Genomic DNA, 20,393 nt, shown 5'->3' with positions numbered 1-20,393 from the left:
CAGGTTCTGCTGTTGTGCAGTGTTGTTGCTCTACAGGGAGCCAGGTTCTGCTGTTGTGCAGTGGTTGCTCTACAGGGAGCCAGGTTCTGCTGTTGTGCAGTGGTTGCTCTACAGGGAGCCAGGTTCTGCTGTTGTGAGTGGTTGCTCTACAAGGAGCCAGGTTCTGCTGTTGTGCAAGTGGTTGCTCTACAGGGAAGCCAGGTCTGCTGTTGTGCAGTGGTTGCTCCTAAGGGAGCCAGGTTTTGCTGTGTCTACCATTTTCTCTCTCTCTCTCTCTCTCTCTCTCTCTCTCTCTCTCTCTCTTCTCTGTCTCTGTCTGTCTCTCTTTTGCTTTCACTTTCTCTGTCTCTGTCTCTCTCTCCCCCTCTGTCTCTGTCTCTCTCTCCCCCTCTGTCTCTCTCTTTCTCTCTCACACACACAGACATGCTGTCTGCTAACTCCTTGTGTTTCTGTGTGTATCTCAGGGGAGAGTTTTTGGTGTACGAACGGAATGAAGTAAAAGCTGAGAAGCGGGAGTGGAAGAAGTACGATTTCCACTACGACAACGTGCCTTGGGCCCTGCTCACCCTCTTCACTGTGTCCACTGGAGAGGGCTGGCCGCAGTGCGTACCACACACACCCCCTCTTTTCTACACATGCCTCAATCTCAATCTCTATACTGTATACCCTAATCTCTGTCTCTCTCCCGCAGGGTGTTAAAGCATTCGGTAGATGCGACCTATGAGAATCAGGGTCCCAGTCCGGGCTACCGGATGGAGATGTCCATCTTTTACGTGGTGTACTTCGTTGTCTTCCCCTTCTTCTTCGTCAATATCTTTGTTGCTCTCATCATCATCACCTTCCAAGAACAGGGGGATAAGATGATGGAGGACTACAGTCTGGAAAAGAATGAGGTGAGAGAGGGATGGAGGGAGGTAGGTAGGGGAGGAGGGAGGAGGGAGGGAGGGAGGGAGGGAGGGAGGGGGAGGGAGGGAGGGAGGGAGGGAGAGAGGGAGAGAGGGAGAGAGGGAGAGAGGGAGAGAGGACAGAGAGAGCAGGGAGATAAGATGATGGAGGACTACAGTCTGGAAAAGAATGAGGTGAGAGAGGGATGGAGGGAGAGAGAAAGAGATAAGATGAAGGATTACAGTTGTGAAAAATAATGAGGAGAGAAGGGATGAGAGAGAGCCGGGGGAGCAGAGAAATGAGGGGGGATGGAGACAGGGAGAAAGGGGGGAGAAAAGAGCAGAGGGAACAATTATGTGTGTTTGTATATAAGGGAGGAGTTGTGTACAGCAGAAGACACATTTCCATCTGGTATGGATGAAGTATTGTTAATCTTCTTCTCCTTCCTCCTCCTCCTCCTCTGTCGTCCCCCCATCCAGAGAGGATGTATAGACTTTGCCATAAACGCCAAGCCCCTGACCCGCCACATGCCCAAGAACAAGCAGAGCTTCCAGTTCCGAATGTGGTCGTTTGTGGTGTCCCCACCGTTCGAGTACAGCATCATGGGTCTGATCGCACTCAATACTATAGTCCTTATGATGAAGGTGAGATCATATCGTCCTCCGACAGATGGCCTCATTCTAACGCAACGCTACCAGGAGCCATCTGTCTAGTAAATTGGGGAACTCATCCCCTTAGCATTTTATATTGTGTTCATCCACCTAACGCTTGTTCGTATTTCCTGAAAACCTTCTAATCTCAGGGTGAGATGAACCCCACATAACTGCTCATCCTCCTGTGTGTGTGTTTGTGTTCAGTATAATGGGGCGTCTGACACCTATGATAAAGTCCTGAAGAACATCAACATCGTCTTCACTACCCTCTTCTTCATGGAGTGTATTCTCAAGATCATCGCCTTCGGGGTTTTGGTGAGGCTAGACACACGCTGTCACGCGCCCATCCAGAGTGACCTGCTATATCTGCTAGAGCTTCTTATTCCAATTATTCATTTATAAGTCGGGTTATTTTAGTGGACACAACTGGAGCATGTTATCCTAGTTACTCTCTAAACGCGACTCGATTGGCTAATGCACCTCCATGGTAACAATAATGTGATTGGCTAGTGCATATTCCTTCCTGTCGCTGTCCTCCATTAGGAGCAATGTGATTGGTTACCACCCTGTCTCTCTGCACTGCTATTAGTTTATGTCTCTTGTTCCCCCCCCCCCCGTCACCACGGTAACAATAATTTGATTGACTGGTGCGAAATTCATTCCTGTCCATGTCCAATGTCAGATAAATGTGATTGGTTACTTCTCTGTCTCTCTGCTCTCTGATTGGCTAAAATATGTCTTCTCTTCCTGTGCCCTAACAGAATTATTTTAAAGACGCTTGGAACATTTTTGATTTTGTCTCCGTGCTCGGAAGCTTCACTGATATCCTGGTGACAGAATTTTGGGTAAGTGCGTCTTGGGGCATAGTACTATAGGCTATGTGTGTGGTTTTAATTAGCAGTGGGATGGGAATTAGTAAGTATGTGGTGGTATGTACATGTGTCTACCACATACACACCTGTAAATGTCTACTACTGATCTATGATTTATTAATAAGATACTGGGTGTGGTGGTATGTACATGTGTCTACCACATACACACCTGTAAATGTCTACTACTGATCTATGATTTATTAATAAGATACTGGGTGTGGTGGTATGTACATGTGTCTACCACATACACACCTGTAAATGTCTACTACTGATCTATGATTTATTAATAAGATACTGGGTGTGTCACAATACTCTCTCCTTTCTCCCGAAGTGTGCACTTGTTCACTTCCCTTCATGGATTTCATTGGTGGACACTCCCTTGAATTTATCCATACACAGATCTGATGCTTTTACTATTGTGGGGAATAGTGGGCTCGTGCTTCCTAGTAGGAGGAGCTAGAGGTTGTTGGGACACACCCACTGTCTTTACAATGAGCTGAAAGATATTATTTTGGTGGATAGTAGGTCAAATTGCCATCCAACCCAATGTTATGTGTGTGTTGTTGTGTTGTCAAGTCTTGTCTGTGTCTATTCCCACATATTTGTGTTTGTAATTGTGCTTCATCCTGTGTTGTATATGATAGATGTTTCGCTGTGTGTAGTAGGATGGCAGTGGTAAGAATTCCTGATGTAGTTTACATGTTATGGCCACTTTTGTTTCAGACTCTCCCCGTAGTCACATTCTACAGCAGGTCCTACAGGATCTCACTGACTGTTTCAGACTCTCCCCGTAGTCACATTCTACAGCAGGTCCTACAGGATCTCACTGACTGTTTCAGACTCTCCCCGTAGTCACATTCTACAGCAGGTCCTACAGGATCTCACTGACTGTTTCAGACTCTCCCCGTAGTCACATTCTACAGCAGGTCCTAGAGGATCTCACTGACTGTTTCAGACTCTCCCCGTAGTCACCTTCTACAGCAGGTCCTACAGCATCTCACTGACTGTTTCAGACTCTCCCCGTAGTCACATTCTACAGCAGGTCCTACAGGATCTCACTGACTGTTTCAGACTCTCCCCGTAGTCACCTTCTACAGCAGGTCCTACAGCATCTCACTGACTGTTTCAGACTCTCCCCGTAGTCACATCCTACAGCAGGTCCTACAGGATCTCACTGACTGAATGCTTTACAGCTGGTTGTGTTAATTGGTGGAACCGTCCGTTTGCTAAGAAATGACTGCCAACAACCGACAAGTCTTTGTTTGTGCGACAGAAGTACAGCGTTTATGTACCGCAAACTGTTTGACCTCGATGCGTGTCGCTTCCCCAGTTCTCTCCACCTTGCTTCATCCAACACAACTACATCAATAACAACGACCGTGGGGCAGACGGTGGCGCTGTTTCCCCCCTAATGCGGATTCCATCTGTAGATCTTTACCTAATGTCACCACGAGGATAGCCTGAAACAAAAACCACTAATATTGTGTTGTTGTTGACTGATGTTTTGGATGGAAGCAGATTCATGCCAAAAAAAACAAATATAAAATGTGTTTTTGAGCATGAATGTGCTTCCAAAGGTTCTGTGGCCTTGTAACTATAGAAAGACTACATTTCTATGGTTGTAACTATGTTGTAACTATGTTGTAACTATGTTGTAACTACCTTCATAATGATTCCTTTTCCTGTTCTATCTTTTTACATGCTTTCTTTAAAAACCAACCTCTCTGCTTTGTTGGCGTCCGACGCCCCCACTACTACTTCCTACTTATGATAAATCCATCCAATCGAAATGCACTATGAATCCCCTCCCATGTTGTCCCATGCAATCCATGACGCCGACTGTGTGGTGTGCTGTTGTGTGATGGTGTGCTGTTGCCGTGCCCCTAAAAAAAAACACCAAATCATCACCAAACCACCACCGACTCCTCTCGCTGACACTCACTGTATCCATCCTGCTCCCTCCTTCCTTCCATCCATCCTTCTACATCTACCTGCCACATGTAGGAGGTTGGTTTGTAATTTATCTCTCAGACCTACACGCATCCCCGTTGGCCAATGTGTGGCCCCGCCCTCCTCCTGACTTCCCTGACCCTTCACCCCCAACCTTCTGGGCTTAGCTGCTTTTAACCCCTGACCTCTGACCCAAGTGCATGCACTTCTGATTGGCGGTTTGGAATGGTGTGTGTGCCTGATGACTCCAGTGGGCTTCATCTCGGCAGCTTTTGAAAGATCCGCTCCTTCTGGCACACTATTGGTCAGTTCATGGATAAAGGGTACATACACACACATACAAATAGAATCACACAACCACGCACACACACACAATCATGGACACAAATGCACATGAATTGGTGACTGTTATGTTCTGCATAGATTTTGTCACTCACACACACACGGACACTCACACATTGACCGTAGTGCTGCCAGAAGGACGTGTGAATGCTAGCCACGGCTTCTGTTCTGCTTGACCAGATAGAGGGATACTCTAACACTGGTCTGCATGCAGCTGTAGCATCTTACACTGACGCTGTACTCTTCAGCCCCTGCTAAACAGAAGGTAGTTGCAATAGTGTTGCCATGCCATTGCCTGCATTGAAGCTGGATCTGTCTGCATGCTATCTTCCTCTTTCTTGTCTTCCTCCTCGTCTTCCTCCCACTACTGCTTTGCATGCCAACCTGTGCCACACAACAGTAGTGCACCTCATCGCACAAGAGATTCTGAGGTTAGGGTAGACAGTAGAGTAGACAGTTCAGAATGCTGAACACCTCATGACCAATCTCAGCCAATCACTTAGTGGCGAGGCGTGCCATCTTCCTGTGTGTGTGTGCGGTTGAGGAGTGCAGTGTGTGTTTTCGTCCTGTCTGTTGGATGCCAGTACCTCCATACCTTGTGGCCTGCTTGCCCCCCTAAGATCAGTGCATTTGGTTTTTATAGAAAATAAATATACAACGTTCTACTTTTACCGGATTGGATGATGACGTTTTTGATTTATTTTCAAATATGATTTCTCATTTCTCTTTCTCCTCTTTTCGTTCCATACTTTTTGTTTTGCGTTGTGTGTTTTCTTGGCTTCTAGTCAGGTCTGTTGTGTTATTGTGGATTTGGTATCATTTGAATAATTTAACGTTTTGACCTCTCTCTCCTATTTAACCTCCTTCTCTCTCTCCTATTTAACCTCCTCTCTCTATCTCTATTAACCTCCTCTTCTCTTCCTATTAACCTCATTCTCCTCTCTCCTATTAACCTCCTCTCTCTCTCCTATTTAACCCTCCTCTCTCTCTCCTCCTATTTAACCACCTCTCCTCTCTCCTATTGAACCTCCCTCGCTCTCTCTCCTATTTAACCATCCTCTCTCTCCTATTTAAACCTCCTCTCTCTCTCCTTATTTAGACCCTCCTCTCTCCTATTACTCCTCTCGCTATTACCTATAACCTCTTCTCTCTCTCCTATTAACCTCCCTCTCTCCTATTTAATCTCCCCCTCTCTCCTATTTAACCTCTCTCCTCTCCCTCTTCCTATTTAACCTCCTCTCTCTCCTATTTAACCTCCTCTCTCCCTATTTAAACCTCCTCCTCTCTCCTATTTAACCTTCTCTCTCTCCTATTTAACCTCCTCTCTCTCTCCTATTTAACCTCCTCTCTCTCTCCTATTTAACCTCCTCTCTCTCTCCTATTTAACCCTCCTCTCTCTCTCCTATTTAACCTCCTCTCTCTCTCCTATTTAACCTCCTCTCTCTCTCCTATTTAACCTCCTCTCTCTCTCCTATTTAACCTCCTCTCTCTCTCTATTTAACCTCCTCTCTTCTCCTATTTAACCTCATCTCTCTCCCTATTTAACCTCTCTCTCTCTCCTATTTAACCTCCTCTCTCTCTCCTATTTAACCTCCTCTCTCTCTCCTATTTACCTCCTCTCTCTCTCTCCTATTTAACCTCCTCTCTCTCTCCTATTTAACCTCCTCTCTCTCTCCTATTTAACCTCCTCTCTCCTATTTAACCTCCTCTCTCCTATTTAACCTCCTCTCTCTCTCCTATTTAACCTCCTCTCTCTCTCCTATTTAACCTCCTCTCTCCTATTTAACCTCCTCTCTCTCTCCTATTTAACCTCCTCTCTCCTATTTAACCTCCTCTCTCTCTCCTATTTAACCTCCTCTCTCTCTCTCCTATTTAACCTCCTCTCTCTCTCCTATTTAACCTCCTCTCTCTCTCCTATTTAACCTCCTCTCTCTCTCCTATTTAACCTCCTCTCTCTCTCCTATTTAACCTCCCTCTCTCTCCTATTTAACCTCCTCTCTCTCTCCTATTTAACCTTCTCTCTCCTATTTAACCTTAACCTCTCTCTCTCTCCTATTTAACCTCCTCTCTCTCTCCTATTTAACCTCCTCTCTCTCTCCTATTTAACCTCTCTCTCTCTCCTATTTAACCTCCTCTCTCTCTCCTATTTACCTACCTCCTCCTCTCTCTCTCCTATTTAACCTCCTCTCTCTCTCTCTCTCCTATTTAACCTCCTCTCTCTCTCCTATTTAACCTCCTCTCTCCTATTTAACCTCCTCTCTCCTATTTAAACCTCTCTCTCTCTCTCCTATTTAACCTCCTCTCTCCTATTTAACCTCCTCTCTCTCTCCTATTTAACCTCCTCTCTCTCCTATTTAACCTCCTCTCTCCCTATTTAACCTCCTCTCTCTCTCCTATTTAACCTCCTCTCTCTCTCCTATTTAACCTCCTCTCTCTCCTATTTAACCTCCTCTCTCTCCTATTTAACCTCCTCTCTCTCTCCTATTTAACCTCCTCTCTCCTATTTAACCTCCTCTCTCTCCTATTTAACCTCCTCTCTCTCTCCTATTTAAACCTCCTCTCTCTCTCCTATTTAACCTCCTCTCTCCTCCTATTTAACCTCCTCTAACCTCCTCTCTCCTATTTAACCTCCTCTCTCTCTCCTCCTATTAACCTCCTCTCTCTCTCCTATTTAACCCTCCTCTCTCCTATTTAACCTCCTCTCTCTCTCCTATTTAACCTCCTCTCTCCTATTTAACCTCCTCTCTCCTATTTAACCTCCTCTCTCTCCTATTTAACCTCCTCTCTCTCCTATTTAACCTCCTCTCTCTCCTATTTAACCTCCTCTCTCTCTCCTATTACCTCCTCAACCTCCTCTCTCTCTCCTATTTAACCTCCTCCTCTCTCTCTCCTATTTAACCTCCTCTCTCTCTCCTATTTAACCTCCTCTCTCTCTCCTATTTAACCTCCTCTCTCCCTATTTAACCTCCTCTCTCTCCTATTTAACCTCCTCTCTCTCTCCTATTTAACCTCCTCTCTCTCTCCTATTTAACCTCCTCTCTCTCCTATTTAACCTCCTCTCTCTCTCCTATTTAACCTCCTCTCTCTCTCCTATTTAACCTCCTAAACCTCCTCTCTCTCCTATTTAACCCCCTCTCTCCTATTTAACCTCCTCTCTCTCTCTATTTAACCTCCTCTCTCTCTCCTATTTAACCTCCTCTCTCTCTCCTATTTAACCTCCTCTCTCCTATTTAACCTCCTCTCTCTCTCCTATTTAACCTCCTCTCTCTCTCCTATTTAACCTCCTCTCTCTCTCCTATTTAACCTCCTCTCTCTCCCTATTTAACCTCCTCTCTCTCTCCTATTTAACCTCCTCTCTCTCTCCTATTTAACCTCCTCTCTCCTCTCTCTCCTATTTAACCTCCTCTCTCTCTCCTATTTAACCTCCTCTCTCTCTCCTATTTAACCTCCTCCTCTCTCTCCTATTTAACCTCCTCTCTCTCTCCTATTTAACCTCCTCCTCTCTCCTATTTAACCTCCTCTCTCTCTCCTATTTAACCTCCTCTCTCTCTCCTATTTAACCTCCTCTCTCTCTCCTATTTAACCTCCTCTCTCCTATTTAACCTCCTCTCTCTCTCCTATTTAACCTCCTCTCTCTCCTATTTAACCTCCTCTCTCTCTCCTATTTAACCTCCTCTCTCTCTCCTATTTAACCTCCTCTCTCTCCTATTTAACCTCCTCTCTCTCTCTCCTATTTAACCTCCTCTCTCTCTCCTATTTAACCTCCTCTCTCTCTCCTATTTAACCTCCTCTCTCTCCTATTTAACCTCCTCTCTCTCCTATTTAACCTCCTCTCTCTCCTCTATTTAACCTCCTCTCTCTCTCCTATTTAACCTCCTCTCTCTCCTATTTAACCTCCTCTCTCTCTCCTATTTAACCTCTCTCTCTCCTATTTAACCTCCTCTCTCTCTCTATTTAACCTCCTCTCTCTCTCCTATTTAACCTCCTCTCTCTCTCCTATTTAACCTCCTCTCTCTCTCCTATTTAACCTCCTCTCTCCTATTTAACCTCCTCTCTCTCTCTCCTATTTAACCTCCTCTCTCTCTCCTATTTAACCTCCTCTCTCTCTCCTATTTAACCTCCCTCTCTCTATTTAACCTCCTCTCTCTCTCCTATTTAACCTCCTCTCTCTCTCCTATTTAACCTCCTCTCTCTCTCCTATTTAACCTCCTCTCTCTCCTATTTAACCTCCTCTCTCTCTCCTATTTAACCTCCTCTCTCTCTCCTATTTAACCTCCTCTCTCTCTCCTATTTAACCTCCTCTCTCTCTCTCTATTTAACCTCCTCTCCTCTCTCCTATTTAACCTCCTCTCTCCTATTTAACCTCCTCTCTCTCCTATTTAACCCTCCTCTCCTCCTATTTAACCTCCTCTCTCCTATTTACCTCCTCTCTCTCTCTCTCCTATTTAACCTCCTCTCTCCTATTTAACCTCCTCTCTCTCCTATTTAACCTCCTCTCTCTCTCCTATTTAACCTCCTCTCTCTCTCCTATTTAACCTCCTCTCTCCTATTTAACCTCCTCTCTCCTATTTAACCTCCTCTCTCTCTCCTATTTAACCTCCTCTCTCCTATTTAACCTCCTCTCTCTCTCCTATTTAACCTCCTCTCTCCTATTTAACCTCCTCTCTCCTATTTAACCTCCTCTCTCTCCTATTTAACCTCCTCTCTCCTATTTAACCTCCTCCTCTCTCCTATTTAACCTCTCTCTCTCTCTCTATTTATTACCTCCTCTCTCCTATTTAACCTCCTCTCTCCTATTTAACCTCCTCTCTCTCTCCTATTTAACCTCCTCTCTCTCTCCTATTTAACCTCCTCTCTCTCCTATTTAACCTCCTCTCTCTCTCCTATTTAACCTCCTCTCTCCTATTTAACCTCCTCTCTCTCTCCTATTTAACCTCCTCTCTCTCTCCTATTTAACCTCCTCTCTCCTATTTAACCTCCTCTCTCTCCTATTTAACCTCCTCTCTCCTCCCCCCTCTCTCTCCTATTTAACCTCCTCTCTCCTATTTAACCCCTCCTCTCTCTCTCCTATTTAACCTCCTCTCTCTCTCCTATTTAACCTCCTCCTCTCTCCTATTTAACCTCCTCTCTCTCTCCTATTTAACCTCCTCCTCTCTCCTATTTAACCTCCTCCTCTCTCTCCTATTTAACCTCCTCTCTCTCTCCTATTTAACCTCCTCTCTCTCCTATTTAACCTCCTCTCCTATTTCCTATAACCTCCTCTCTCCCTATTTAATTAACCTCCTCTCCTCTCCTATTTAACCTCCTCTCTCTCTCCTATTTAACCTCCTCTCTCTCTCCTATTTAACCTCCTCTCTCCTATTTAACCTCCTCTCTCCTATTTAACCTCCTCTCTCTCCTATTTAAAACCTCCTCTCTCCCCTCCTCCTCTCTCTCTCCTATTTAACCCTCTCTCTCTCCTATTTAACCTCCTCTCTCTCTCCTATTTAACCTCCTCTCTCTCTCCTATTTAACCTCCTCTCTCTCTCCTATTTAACCTCCTCTCTCCTATTTAACCTCCTCTCTCTCTCCTATTTAACCTCCTCTCTCTCTCCTATTTAACCTCCTCTCTCTCTCCTATTTAACCTCCTCTCTCTCTCCTATTTAACCTCCTCTCTCTCCTATTTAACCTCCTCTCTCTCTCCTATTTAACCTCCTCTCTCTCTCCTATTTTAACCTCCTCTCTCTCTCCTATTTAACCTCCTCTCTCTCCTATTTAACCTCCTCCTCTCTCCTATTTAACCTCCTCTCTCTCTCCTATTTAACCTCCTCTCTCTCCTATTTAACCTCCTCCTCCTCTCTCCTATTTAACCTCCTCTCTCTCCTATTTAACCTCCTCTCTCTCTCCTATTTAACCTCCTCTCTTCTCTCCTATTTAACCTCCTCTCTCTCTATTTAACCTCCTCTCTCTCTCCTATTTAACCTCCTCTCTCTCCTATTTAACCTCCTCTCTCTCTCCTATTTAACCTCTCTCTCTCTCCTATTTAACCTCCTCTCTCTCTCCTATTTAACCTCCTCTCTCTCCTATTTAACCTCCTCTCTCCTATTTAACCTCCTCTCTCTCCTATTTAACCTCCTCTCTCTCCTATTTAACCCTCCTCTCTCCTATTTAACCTCCTCTCTCTCTCCTATTTAACCTCCTCTCTCTCTCCTATTTAACCTCCTCTCTCTCTCTATTTAACCTCCTCTCTCCTATTTAACCTCCTCTCTCCTATTTAACCTCCTCTCTCTCTCCTATTTAACCTCCTCTCTCCTATTTAACCTCCTCTCTCCTATTTAACCTCCTCTCTCTCTCTCTCCTATTTAACCTCCTCTCTCCTATTTAACCTCCCTCTCTCCTATTTAACCTCCTCTCTCTCCTATTTAACCTCCTCTCTCCTATTTAACCTCCTCTCTCTCTCCTATTTAACCTCCTCTCTCTCTCCTATTTAACCTCCTCTCTCCTATTTAACCTCCTCTCTCCTATTTAACCTCCTCTCTCTCCTATTTAACCTCCTCTCTCTCTCCTATTTAACCTCCTCTCTCTCCTATTTAACCTCCTCTCTCTCTCCTATTTAACCTCCTCTCTCTCTCCTATTTAACCTCCTCTCTCTCTCCTATTTAACCTCCTCTCTCTCTCCTATTTAACCTCCTCTCTCTCTCCTATTTAACCTCCTCTCTCTCTCCTATTTAACCTCCTCTCTCTCCTATTTAACCTCCCTCTCTCTCCTATTTACCTCCTCTCTCTCTCCTATTTAACCTCCTCTCTCCTATTTAATTTAACCTCCTCTCTCCTATTTAACCTCCTCTCTCTCTCCTATTTAACCTCCTCTCTCTCTCCTATTTAACCTCCTCTCTCTCTCCTATTTAACCTCCTCTCTCTCTCCTATTAACTCCTCTCTCTCTCCTATTTAACCTCCTCTCTCTCTCCTATTTAACCTCCTCTCTCTCTCCTATTTAACCTCCTCTCTCTCCTATTTAACCTCCTCTCTCTCTCTCTCCTATTTAACCTCCTCTCTCTCTCCTATTTAACCTCCTCTCTCTCTCCTATTTAACCTTCTCTCTCCTATTTAACCTCCTCTCTCTCCTATTTAACCTCCTCTAACCTCCTCTCTCTCTCCTATTTAACCTCCTCTCTCTCTCCTATTTAACCTCCTCTCTCTCTCTCTCCTATTTAACCTCCTCTCTCTCTCCTATTTAACTCCTCTCTCTCTCTCCTTTTAACCTCCTCTCTCTCTCCTATTTAACCTCCTCTCTCCTATTTAACCTCCTCTCTCCTATTTAACTAACCTCCTCTCTCTCTCCTATTTAACCTCCTCTCTCTCTCTATTTAACCTCCTCTCTCTCCTATTTAACCTCCTCTCTCTCTCCTATTTAACCCTCCTCTCTCTCCTATTTAATCTCTCTCTCTCTCCTATTTAACCTCTCTCTCTCTCCTATTTAACCTCCTCTCTCTCTCCTATTTAACCTCCTCTCTCTCTCCTATTTAACCTCCTCTCTCTCTCCTATTTAACCTCCTCTCTCTCTCCTATTTAACCTCCTCTCTCTCTCCTATTTAACCTCCTCTCTCTCTCCTCCTATTTAACCTTCTCTCTCCTATTTAACCTCCTCCTCTCTCCTCTCTCTCCTCCTATTTAACCTCCTCTCTCTCTCCTATTTAACCTCCTCTCTCTCTCCTATTTAACCTCCTCTCTCTCTCCTATTTAACCCCTCCTCTCTCTCTCCTATTTAACCTCCTCTCTCTCTCTCCTATTTAACCTCCTCTCTCTCTCATATTTACCTCCTCTCTCTCTCCTATTTAACCTCCTCTCTCTCCTATTTAACCTCCTCTCTCTATTTAACCTCCTCTCTCTCTCTCCTATTTAACCTCCTCTCTCCTATTTAACCTCCTCTCTCTCTCCTATTTAACCTCCTCTCTCTCTCCTATTTAACCTCCTCTCCTCTATTTAACCTCCTCTCTCCTATTTAACCTCCTCTCTCTCTCCTATTTAACCTCCTCTCTCCTATTTAACCTCCTCTCTCTCTCCTATTTAACCTCCTCTCCTCTCCTATTTAACCTCCTCTCTCCTATTTAACTCCTCTCTCTCCTATTTAACCTCCTCTCTCCCTCTATTTAACCTCCTCTCTCCTATTTAACCTCCTCTCTCTCTCCTATTTAACCTCCTCTCTCCTATTTAACCTCCTCTCTCTCTCCTATTTAACCTCCTCTCTCTCTCCTATTTAACCTCCTCTCTCCTATTTAACCTCCTCTCTCTCTCCTATTTAACCTCCTCTCTCCTATTTAACCTCCTCTCTCTCTCCTATTTAACCTCCTCTCTCTCCTATTTAACCTCCTCTCTCTCTCCTATTTAACCTCCTCTCTCTCTCCTATTTAACCTCCTCTCTCTCTCCTATTTAACCTCCTCTCTCTCCTATTTAACCTCCTCTCTCTCTCCTATTTAACCTCCTCTCTCTCTCCTATTTAACCCTCCTCTCTCTCCTATTTAACCTCCTCTCTCTCCTATTTAACCTCCTCTCTCTCCTATTTAACCTCCTCTCTCTCTCTCCTATTTAACCTCCTCTCTCTCTCCTATTTAACCTCCTCTCTCTCTCCTATTTAACCTCCTCTCTCTCTCCTATTTAAACCTCCTCTCTCTCCTATTTAAACCCCTCTCTCCTATTTAACCTCCCTCTCTCTCCTATTTAACCTCTCTCTCTCCTATTCCCTCCTCTCCTATTTAACCTCCTCTCTCTCTCTCCCTATTTAACCTCCTCTCTCTCCCTATTTAACCTCCTCTCTCTCTCCTATTTAACCTCCTCTCTCTCTCCTATTTAACCTCCTCTCTCTCTCCTATTTAACCTCCTCTCTCTCTCCTATTTAACCTCCTCTCTCTCTCTCCTATTTAAACCTCCTCTCTCTCTCCTATTTAACCCTCCTCTCCTCCTCTCCTATTTAACCTCCTCTCTCTCTCCTATTTAACCTCCTCTCTCTCCTATTTAACCTCCTCTCTCTCTCTCCTATTTAACCTCCTCTCTCTCTCTCTCCTATTTAACCTCCTCTCTCTCCTATTTAACCTCCTCTCTCTCTCCTATTTAACCTCCTCTCTCTCTCCTATTTAACCTCCTCTCTCTCTCCTATTTAACCTCCTCTCTCCTATTTAACCTCCTCTCTCTCTCTCCTATTTAACCTCCTCTCTCTCTCCTATTTAACCTCCTCTCTCTCTCTCTCCTATTTAACCTCCTCTCTCTCTCCTATTTAACCTCCTCTCTCTCCTATTTAACCTCCTCTCTCTCTCCTATTTAACCTCCTCTCTCTCTCCTATTTAACCTCCTCTCTCTCTCCTATTTAACCTCCTCTCTCCTATTTAACCTCCTCTCTCTCCTATTTAACCTCCTCTCTCCTATTTAACCTCCTCTCTCTCCTATTTAACCTCCTCTCTCTCTCCTATTTAACCTCCTCTCTCTCTCCTATTTAACCCCTCTCTCTCTCCTATTTAACCTCCTCTCTCTCTCCTATTTAACCTCCTCTCTCTCCTATTTAACCTCCTCTCTCTCTCCTATTTAACCTCCTCTCTCTCTCCTATTTAACCTCCTCTCTCCTATTTAACCTCCTCTCTCTCCTATTTAACCTCCTCTCTCTCTCCTATTTAACCTCCTCTCTCTCTATTTAACCTCCTCTCTCCTATTTAACCTCCTCTCTCCTATTTAACCTCCTCTCTCCTATTTAACCTCCTCTCTCCTATTTAACCTCCTCTCTCCTATTTAACCTCCTCTCTCCTATTTAACCTCCTCTCTCCTATTTAACCTCCTCTCTCTCCTATTTAACCTCCTCTCTCTCTCCTATTTAACCTCCTCTCTCTCTCCTATTTAACCTCCTCTCTCTCCTATTTAACCTCCTCTCTCTCCTATTTACCCTCCTCTCTCCTATTTAACCTCCTCTCTCCTATTTAACCTCCTCTCTCCTATTTAACCTCCTCTCTCTCTCCTATTTAACCTCCTCTCTCCTATTTAACCTCCTCTCTCCTATTTAACCTCCTCTCTCTCTCCTATTTAACCTCCTCTCTCCTATTTAACCTCCTCTCTCTCCTATTTAACCTCCTCTCTCTCTCCTATTTAACCTCCTCTCTCTCTCCTATTTAACCTCCTCTCTCTCCTATTTAACCTCCTCTCTCTCCTATTTAACCTCCTCTCTCTCCTATTTAACCTCCTCTCTCTCTCCTATTTAACCTCCTCTCTCTCCTATTTAACCTCCTCTCTCTCCTATTTAACCTCCTCTCTCTCTCCTATTTAACCTCCTCTCTCTCCTATTTAACCTCCTCTCTCTCCTATTTAACCTCCTCTCTCTCTCCTATTTAACCTCCTCTCTCTCTCCTATTTAACCCTCTCTCTCTCCTATTTAACCTCCTCTCTCTCTATTTAACCTCCTCTCTCTCTCCTATTTAACCTCTCTCTCCTATTTAACCTCCTCTCTCTCTCCTATTTAACCTCCTCTCTCTCCTATTTAACCTCCTCTCTCTCTCCTATTTAACCTCCTCTCTCTCCTATTTAACCTCCTCTCTCTCTATTTAACCTCCTCTCTCTCTCCTATTTAACCTCCTCTCTCTCTCCTATTTAACCTCCTCTCTCTCTCCTATTTAACCTCCTCTCTCTCCTATTTAACCTCCTCTCTCTCCTATTTAACCTCCTCTCTCTCTCCTATTTAACCTCCTCTCTCTCCTATTTAACCTCCTCTCTCTCCTATTTAACCTCCTCTCTCTCTATTTAACCTCCTCTCTCTCTCCTATTTAACCTCCTCTCTCTCTCCTATTTAACCTCCTCTCTCTCCTATTTAACCTCCTCTCTCTCCTATTTAACCTCCTCTCTCTCCTATTTAACCTCCTCTCTCTCCTATTTAACCTCCTCTCTCTCCTATTTAACCTCCTCTCTCCTATTTAACCTCCTCTCTCCTATTTAACCTCCTCTCTCCTATTTAACCTCCTCTCTCTCCTATTTAACCTCCTCTCTCTCTCCTATTTAACCTCCTCTCTCTCTCTATTTAACCTCCTCTCTCTCCTATTTAACCTCCTCTCTCTCTCCTATTTAACCCTCCTCTCTCCTATTTAACCTCCTCTCTCCTATTTAACCTCCTCTCTCTCTCCTATTTAACCTCCTCTCTCTCCTATTTAACCTCCTCTCTCTCTCCTATTTAACCTCCTCTCTCCTATTTAACCTCCTCTCTCCTATTTAACCTCCTCTCTCTCTCTATTTAACCTCCTCTCTCTCTCCTATTTAACCTCCTCTCTCTCTCCTATTTAACCTCCTCTCTCTCCTATTTAACCTCCTCTCTCTCCTATTTAACCTCCTCTCTCTCCTATTTAACCTCCTCTCTCTCCTATTTAACCTCCTCTCTCTCTCCTATTTAACCTCCTCTCTCTCTCCTATTTAACCTCCTCTCTCTCCTATTTAACCTCCCTCTCTCTCCTATTTAACCTCCTCTCTCTCCTATTTAACCTCCTCTCTCTCTCCTATTTAACCTCCTCTCTCTCTCCTATTTAACCTCCTCTCTCTCCTATTTAACCTCCTCTCTCTCTCCTATTTAACCTCCTCTCTCTCCTATTTAACCTCCTCTCTCTCTCCTATTTAACCTCCTCTCTCTCCTATTTAACCTCCTCTCTCTCCTATTTAACCTCCTCTCTCTCCTATTTAACCTCTCTCTCTCCTATTTAACCTCCTCTCTCTCTCCTATTTAACCTCCTCTCTCTCTCCTATTTAACCTCCTCTCTCTCTCCTATTTAACCTCCTCTCTCTCTATTTAACCTCCTCTCTCTCTCCTATTTAACCTCCTCTCTCTCTCCTATTTAACCTCCTCTCTCCTATTTAACCTCCTCTCTCCTATTTAACCTCCTCTCTCTCTCCTATTTAACCTCCTCTCTCTCTCCTATTTAACCTCCTCTCTCTCTCCTATTTAACCTCCTCTCTCTCCTATTTAACCTCCTCTCTCTCCTATTTAACCTCCTCTCTCTCTATTTAACCTCCTCTCTCTCTCCTATTTAACCTCCTCTCTCTCTATTTAACCTCCTCTCTCTCCTATTTAACCTCCTCTCTCTCTATTTAACCTCCTCTCTCCTATTTAACCTCCTCTCTCCTATTTAACCTCCTCTCTCTCTATTTAACCTCCTCTCTCTCTCCTATTTAACCTCTCTCTCTCCTATTTAACCTCCTCTCTCTCTCTATTTAACCTCCTCTCTCTCCTATTTAACCTCCTCTCTCTCTCCTATTTAACCTCCTCTCTCTCTCCTATTTAACCTCCTCTCTCTCTCCTATTTAACCTCCTCTCTCTCTCCTATTTAACCTCCTCTCTCTCCTATTTAACCTCCTCTCTCTCTCCTATTAACCTCCTCTCTCTCTCCTATTTAACCTCCTCTCTCTCTCCTATTTAACCTCCTCTCTCTCTATTTAACCTCCTCTCTCTCTATTTAACCTCCTCTCTCTCTCCTATTTAACCTCCTCTCTCTCTCCTATTTAACCTCCTCTCTCTCCTATTTAACCTCCTCTCTCTCTCCTATTTAACCTCCTCTCTCTCTCCTATTTAACCTCCTCTCTCTCTCCTATTTAACCTCCTCTCTCCTATTTAACCTCCTCTCTCTCCTATTTAACCTCCTCTCTCTCTCCTATTTAACCTCCTCTCTCTCTCTATTTAACCTCCTCTCTCTCCTATTTAACCTCCTCTCTCTCTCCTATTTAACCTCCTCTCTCTCCTATTTAACCTCCTCTCTCTCTCTATTTAACCTCCTCTCTCTCTCCTATTTAACCTCCTCTCTCTCTCCTATTTAACCTCCTCTCTCTCCTATTTAACCTCCTCTCTCCTATTTAACCTCCTCTCTCTCTCCTATTTAACCTCCTCTCTCCTATTTAACCTCCTCTCTCTCCTATTTAACCTCCTCTCTCCTATTTAACCTCCTCTCTCTCTCCTATTTAACCTCCTCTCTCCTATTTAACCTCCTCTCTCCTATTTAACCTCCTCTCTCTCTCCTATTTAACCTCCTCTCTCTCTCCTATTTAACCTCCTCTCTCTCTCCTATTTAACCTCCTCTCTCTCCTATTTAACCTCCTCTCTCTCCTATTTAACCTCCTCTCTCTCTCCTATTTAACCTCCTCTCTCTCCTATTTAACCTCCTCTCTCTCCTATTTAACCTCCTCTCTCCTATTTAACCTCCTCTCTCTCTCCTATTTAACCTCCTCTCTCTCTCCTATTTAACCTCCTCTCTCCTATTTAACCTCCTCTCTCCTATTTAACCTCCTCTCTCTCCTATTTAACCTCCTCTCTCCTATTTAACCTCCTCTCTCCTATTTAACCTCCTCTCTCCTATTTAACCTCCTCTCTCCTATTTAACCTCCTCTCTCCTATTTAACCTCCTCTCTCTCCTATTTAACCTCCTCTCTCTCTCCTATTTAACCTCCTCTCTCTCTCCTATTTAACCTCCTCTCTCTCCTATTTAACCTCCTCTCTCTCTCCTATTTAACCTCCTCTCTCCTATTTAACCTCCTCTCTCTCCTATTTAACCTCCTCTCTCTCCTATTTAACCTCCTCTCTCCTATTTAACCTCCTCTCTCTCTCCTATTTAACCTCCTCTCTCCTATTTAACCTCCTCTCTCCTATTTAACCTCCTCTCTCTCTCCTATTTAACCTCCTCTCTCTCTCCTATTTACCTCCTCTCTCTCTCCTATTTAACCTCCTCTCTCTCTCCTATTTAACCTCCTCTCTCTCCTATTTAACCTCCTCCTCTCTCCTATTTAACCTCCTCTCTCTCTCCTATTTAACCTCCTCTCTCTCTCCTATTTAACCTCCTCTCTCTCTCCTATTTAACCTCCTCTCTCTCCTATTTAACCCCCTCTCTCTCCTATTTAACCTCCTCTCTCTCCTATTTAACCTCCTCTCTCTCTCCTATTTAACCTCCTCTCTCTCTCCTATTTAACCCCTCTCTCTCTCCTATTTAACCCTCTCTCTCTCCTATTTAACCTCCTCTCTCTCCTATTTAACCTCCTCTCTCTCTCCTATTTAACCTCCTCTCTCTCCTATTTAACCTCCTCTCTCTCCTATTTAACCTCCTCTCTCTCCTATTTAACCTCCTCTCTCTCTCCTATTTAACCTCCTCTCTCTCTCCTATTTAACCTCCTCTCTCTCTCCTATTTAACCTCCTCTCTCTCTCCTATTTAACCTCCTCTCTCTCCTATTTAACCTCCTCTCTCTCTCCTATTTAACCTCCTCTCTCTCCTATTTAACCTCCTCTCTCTCTCCTATTTAACCTCCTCTCTCTCTCCTATTTAACCTCCTCTCTCTCCTATTTAACCTCCTCTCTCTCTCCTATTTAACCTCCTCTCTCTCCTATTTAACCTCCTCTCTCTCCTATTTAACCTCCTCTCTCTCCTATTTAACCTCCTCTCTCTCTCCTATTTAACCTCCTCTCTCTCCTATTTAACCTCCTCTCTCTCCTATTTAACCTCCTCTCTCTCCTATTTAACCTCCTCTCTCTCTCCTATTTAACCTCCTCTCTCTCCTATTTAACCTCCTCTCTCTCTCCTATTTAACCTCTCTCTCTCCTATTTAACCTCCTCTCTCTCCTATTTAACCTCCTCTCTCTCTCCTATTTAACCTCCTCTCTCTCTCTCCTATTTAACCTCCTCTCTCTCCTATTTAACCTCCTCTCTCTCTCCTATTTAACCTCCTCTCTCTCCTATTTAACCTCCTCTCTCTCTCCTATTTAACCTCCTCTCTCTCTCCTATTTAACCTCCTCTCTCTCTCCTATTTAACCTCCTCTCTCTCCTATTTAACCTCCTCTCTCTCCTATTTAACCTCCTCTCTCTCTCCTATTTAACCTCCTCTCTCTCTCCTATTTAACCTCCTCTCTCTCCTATTTAACCTCCTCTCTCTCCTATTTAACCTCCTCTCTCTCTCCTATTTAACCTCTCTCTCTCTCCTATTTAACCTCCTCTCTCTCCTATTTAACCTCCTCTCTCCTATTTAACCTCCTCTCTCTCCTATTTAACCTCCTCTCTCCTATTTAACCTCCTCTCTCTCTCCTTTTTAACCTCCTCTCTCCTATTTAACCTCCTCTCTCCTATTTAACCTCCTCTCTCCTATTTAACCTCCTCTCTCTCTCCTATTTAACCTCCTCTCTCCTATTTAACCTCCTCTCTCCTATTTAACCTCCTCTCTCTCTCCTATTTAACCTCCTCTCTCCTATTTAACCTCCTCTCTCTCCTATTTAACCTCCTCTCTCTCTCCTATTTAACCTCCTCTCTCCTATTTAACCTCCTCTCTCCTATTTAACCTCCTCTCTCTCCTATTTAACCTCCTCTCTCCTATTTAACCTCCTCTCTCTCCTATTTAACCTCCTCTCTCCTATTTAACCTCCTCTCTCCTATTTAACCTCCTCTCTCCTATTTAACCTCCTCTCTCCTATTTAACCTCCTCTCTCCTATTTAACCTCCTCTCTCCTATTTAACCTCCTCTCTCCTATTTAACCTCCTCTCTCTCCTATTTAACCTCCTCTCTCTCTCCTATTTAACCTCCTCTCTCTCTCCTATTTAACCTCCTCTCTCTCCTATTTAACCTCCTCTCTCTCTCCTATTTACCCTCCTCTCTCCTATTTAACCTCCTCTCTCCTATTTAACCTCCTCTCTCCTATTTAACCTCCTCTCTCTCTCCTATTT

The 20,393-nt window shown here is 44.1% G+C and overlaps 1 protein-coding gene across 1 annotated transcript in view; it reads left to right on the top strand.

Annotated features, from left to right (window-relative positions):
• The window catches only part of LOC109884352 (voltage-dependent P/Q-type calcium channel subunit alpha-1A-like), a 200,620-nt gene that overhangs the window by 144,425 nt on the left and 35,802 nt on the right, over window positions 1–20,393 (top strand). Inside the window, 5 exon segments of the mRNA XM_031833423.1 lie at window positions 465–602; window positions 692–893; window positions 1,365–1,529; window positions 1,743–1,853; window positions 2,300–2,383. Of these exon segments, the coding sequence (XP_031689283.1) occupies window positions 465–602; window positions 692–893; window positions 1,365–1,529; window positions 1,743–1,853; window positions 2,300–2,383 (700 nt within the window).

Source organism: Oncorhynchus kisutch, linkage group LG1 (genome assembly GCF_002021735.2).
Source record: "Oncorhynchus kisutch isolate 150728-3 linkage group LG1, Okis_V2, whole genome shotgun sequence".
In the NCBI taxonomy this organism is placed as follows: Eukaryota; Metazoa; Chordata; class Actinopteri; order Salmoniformes; family Salmonidae; genus Oncorhynchus; species Oncorhynchus kisutch.
This window is presented reverse-complemented; position numbering and strand designations above follow the sequence as displayed.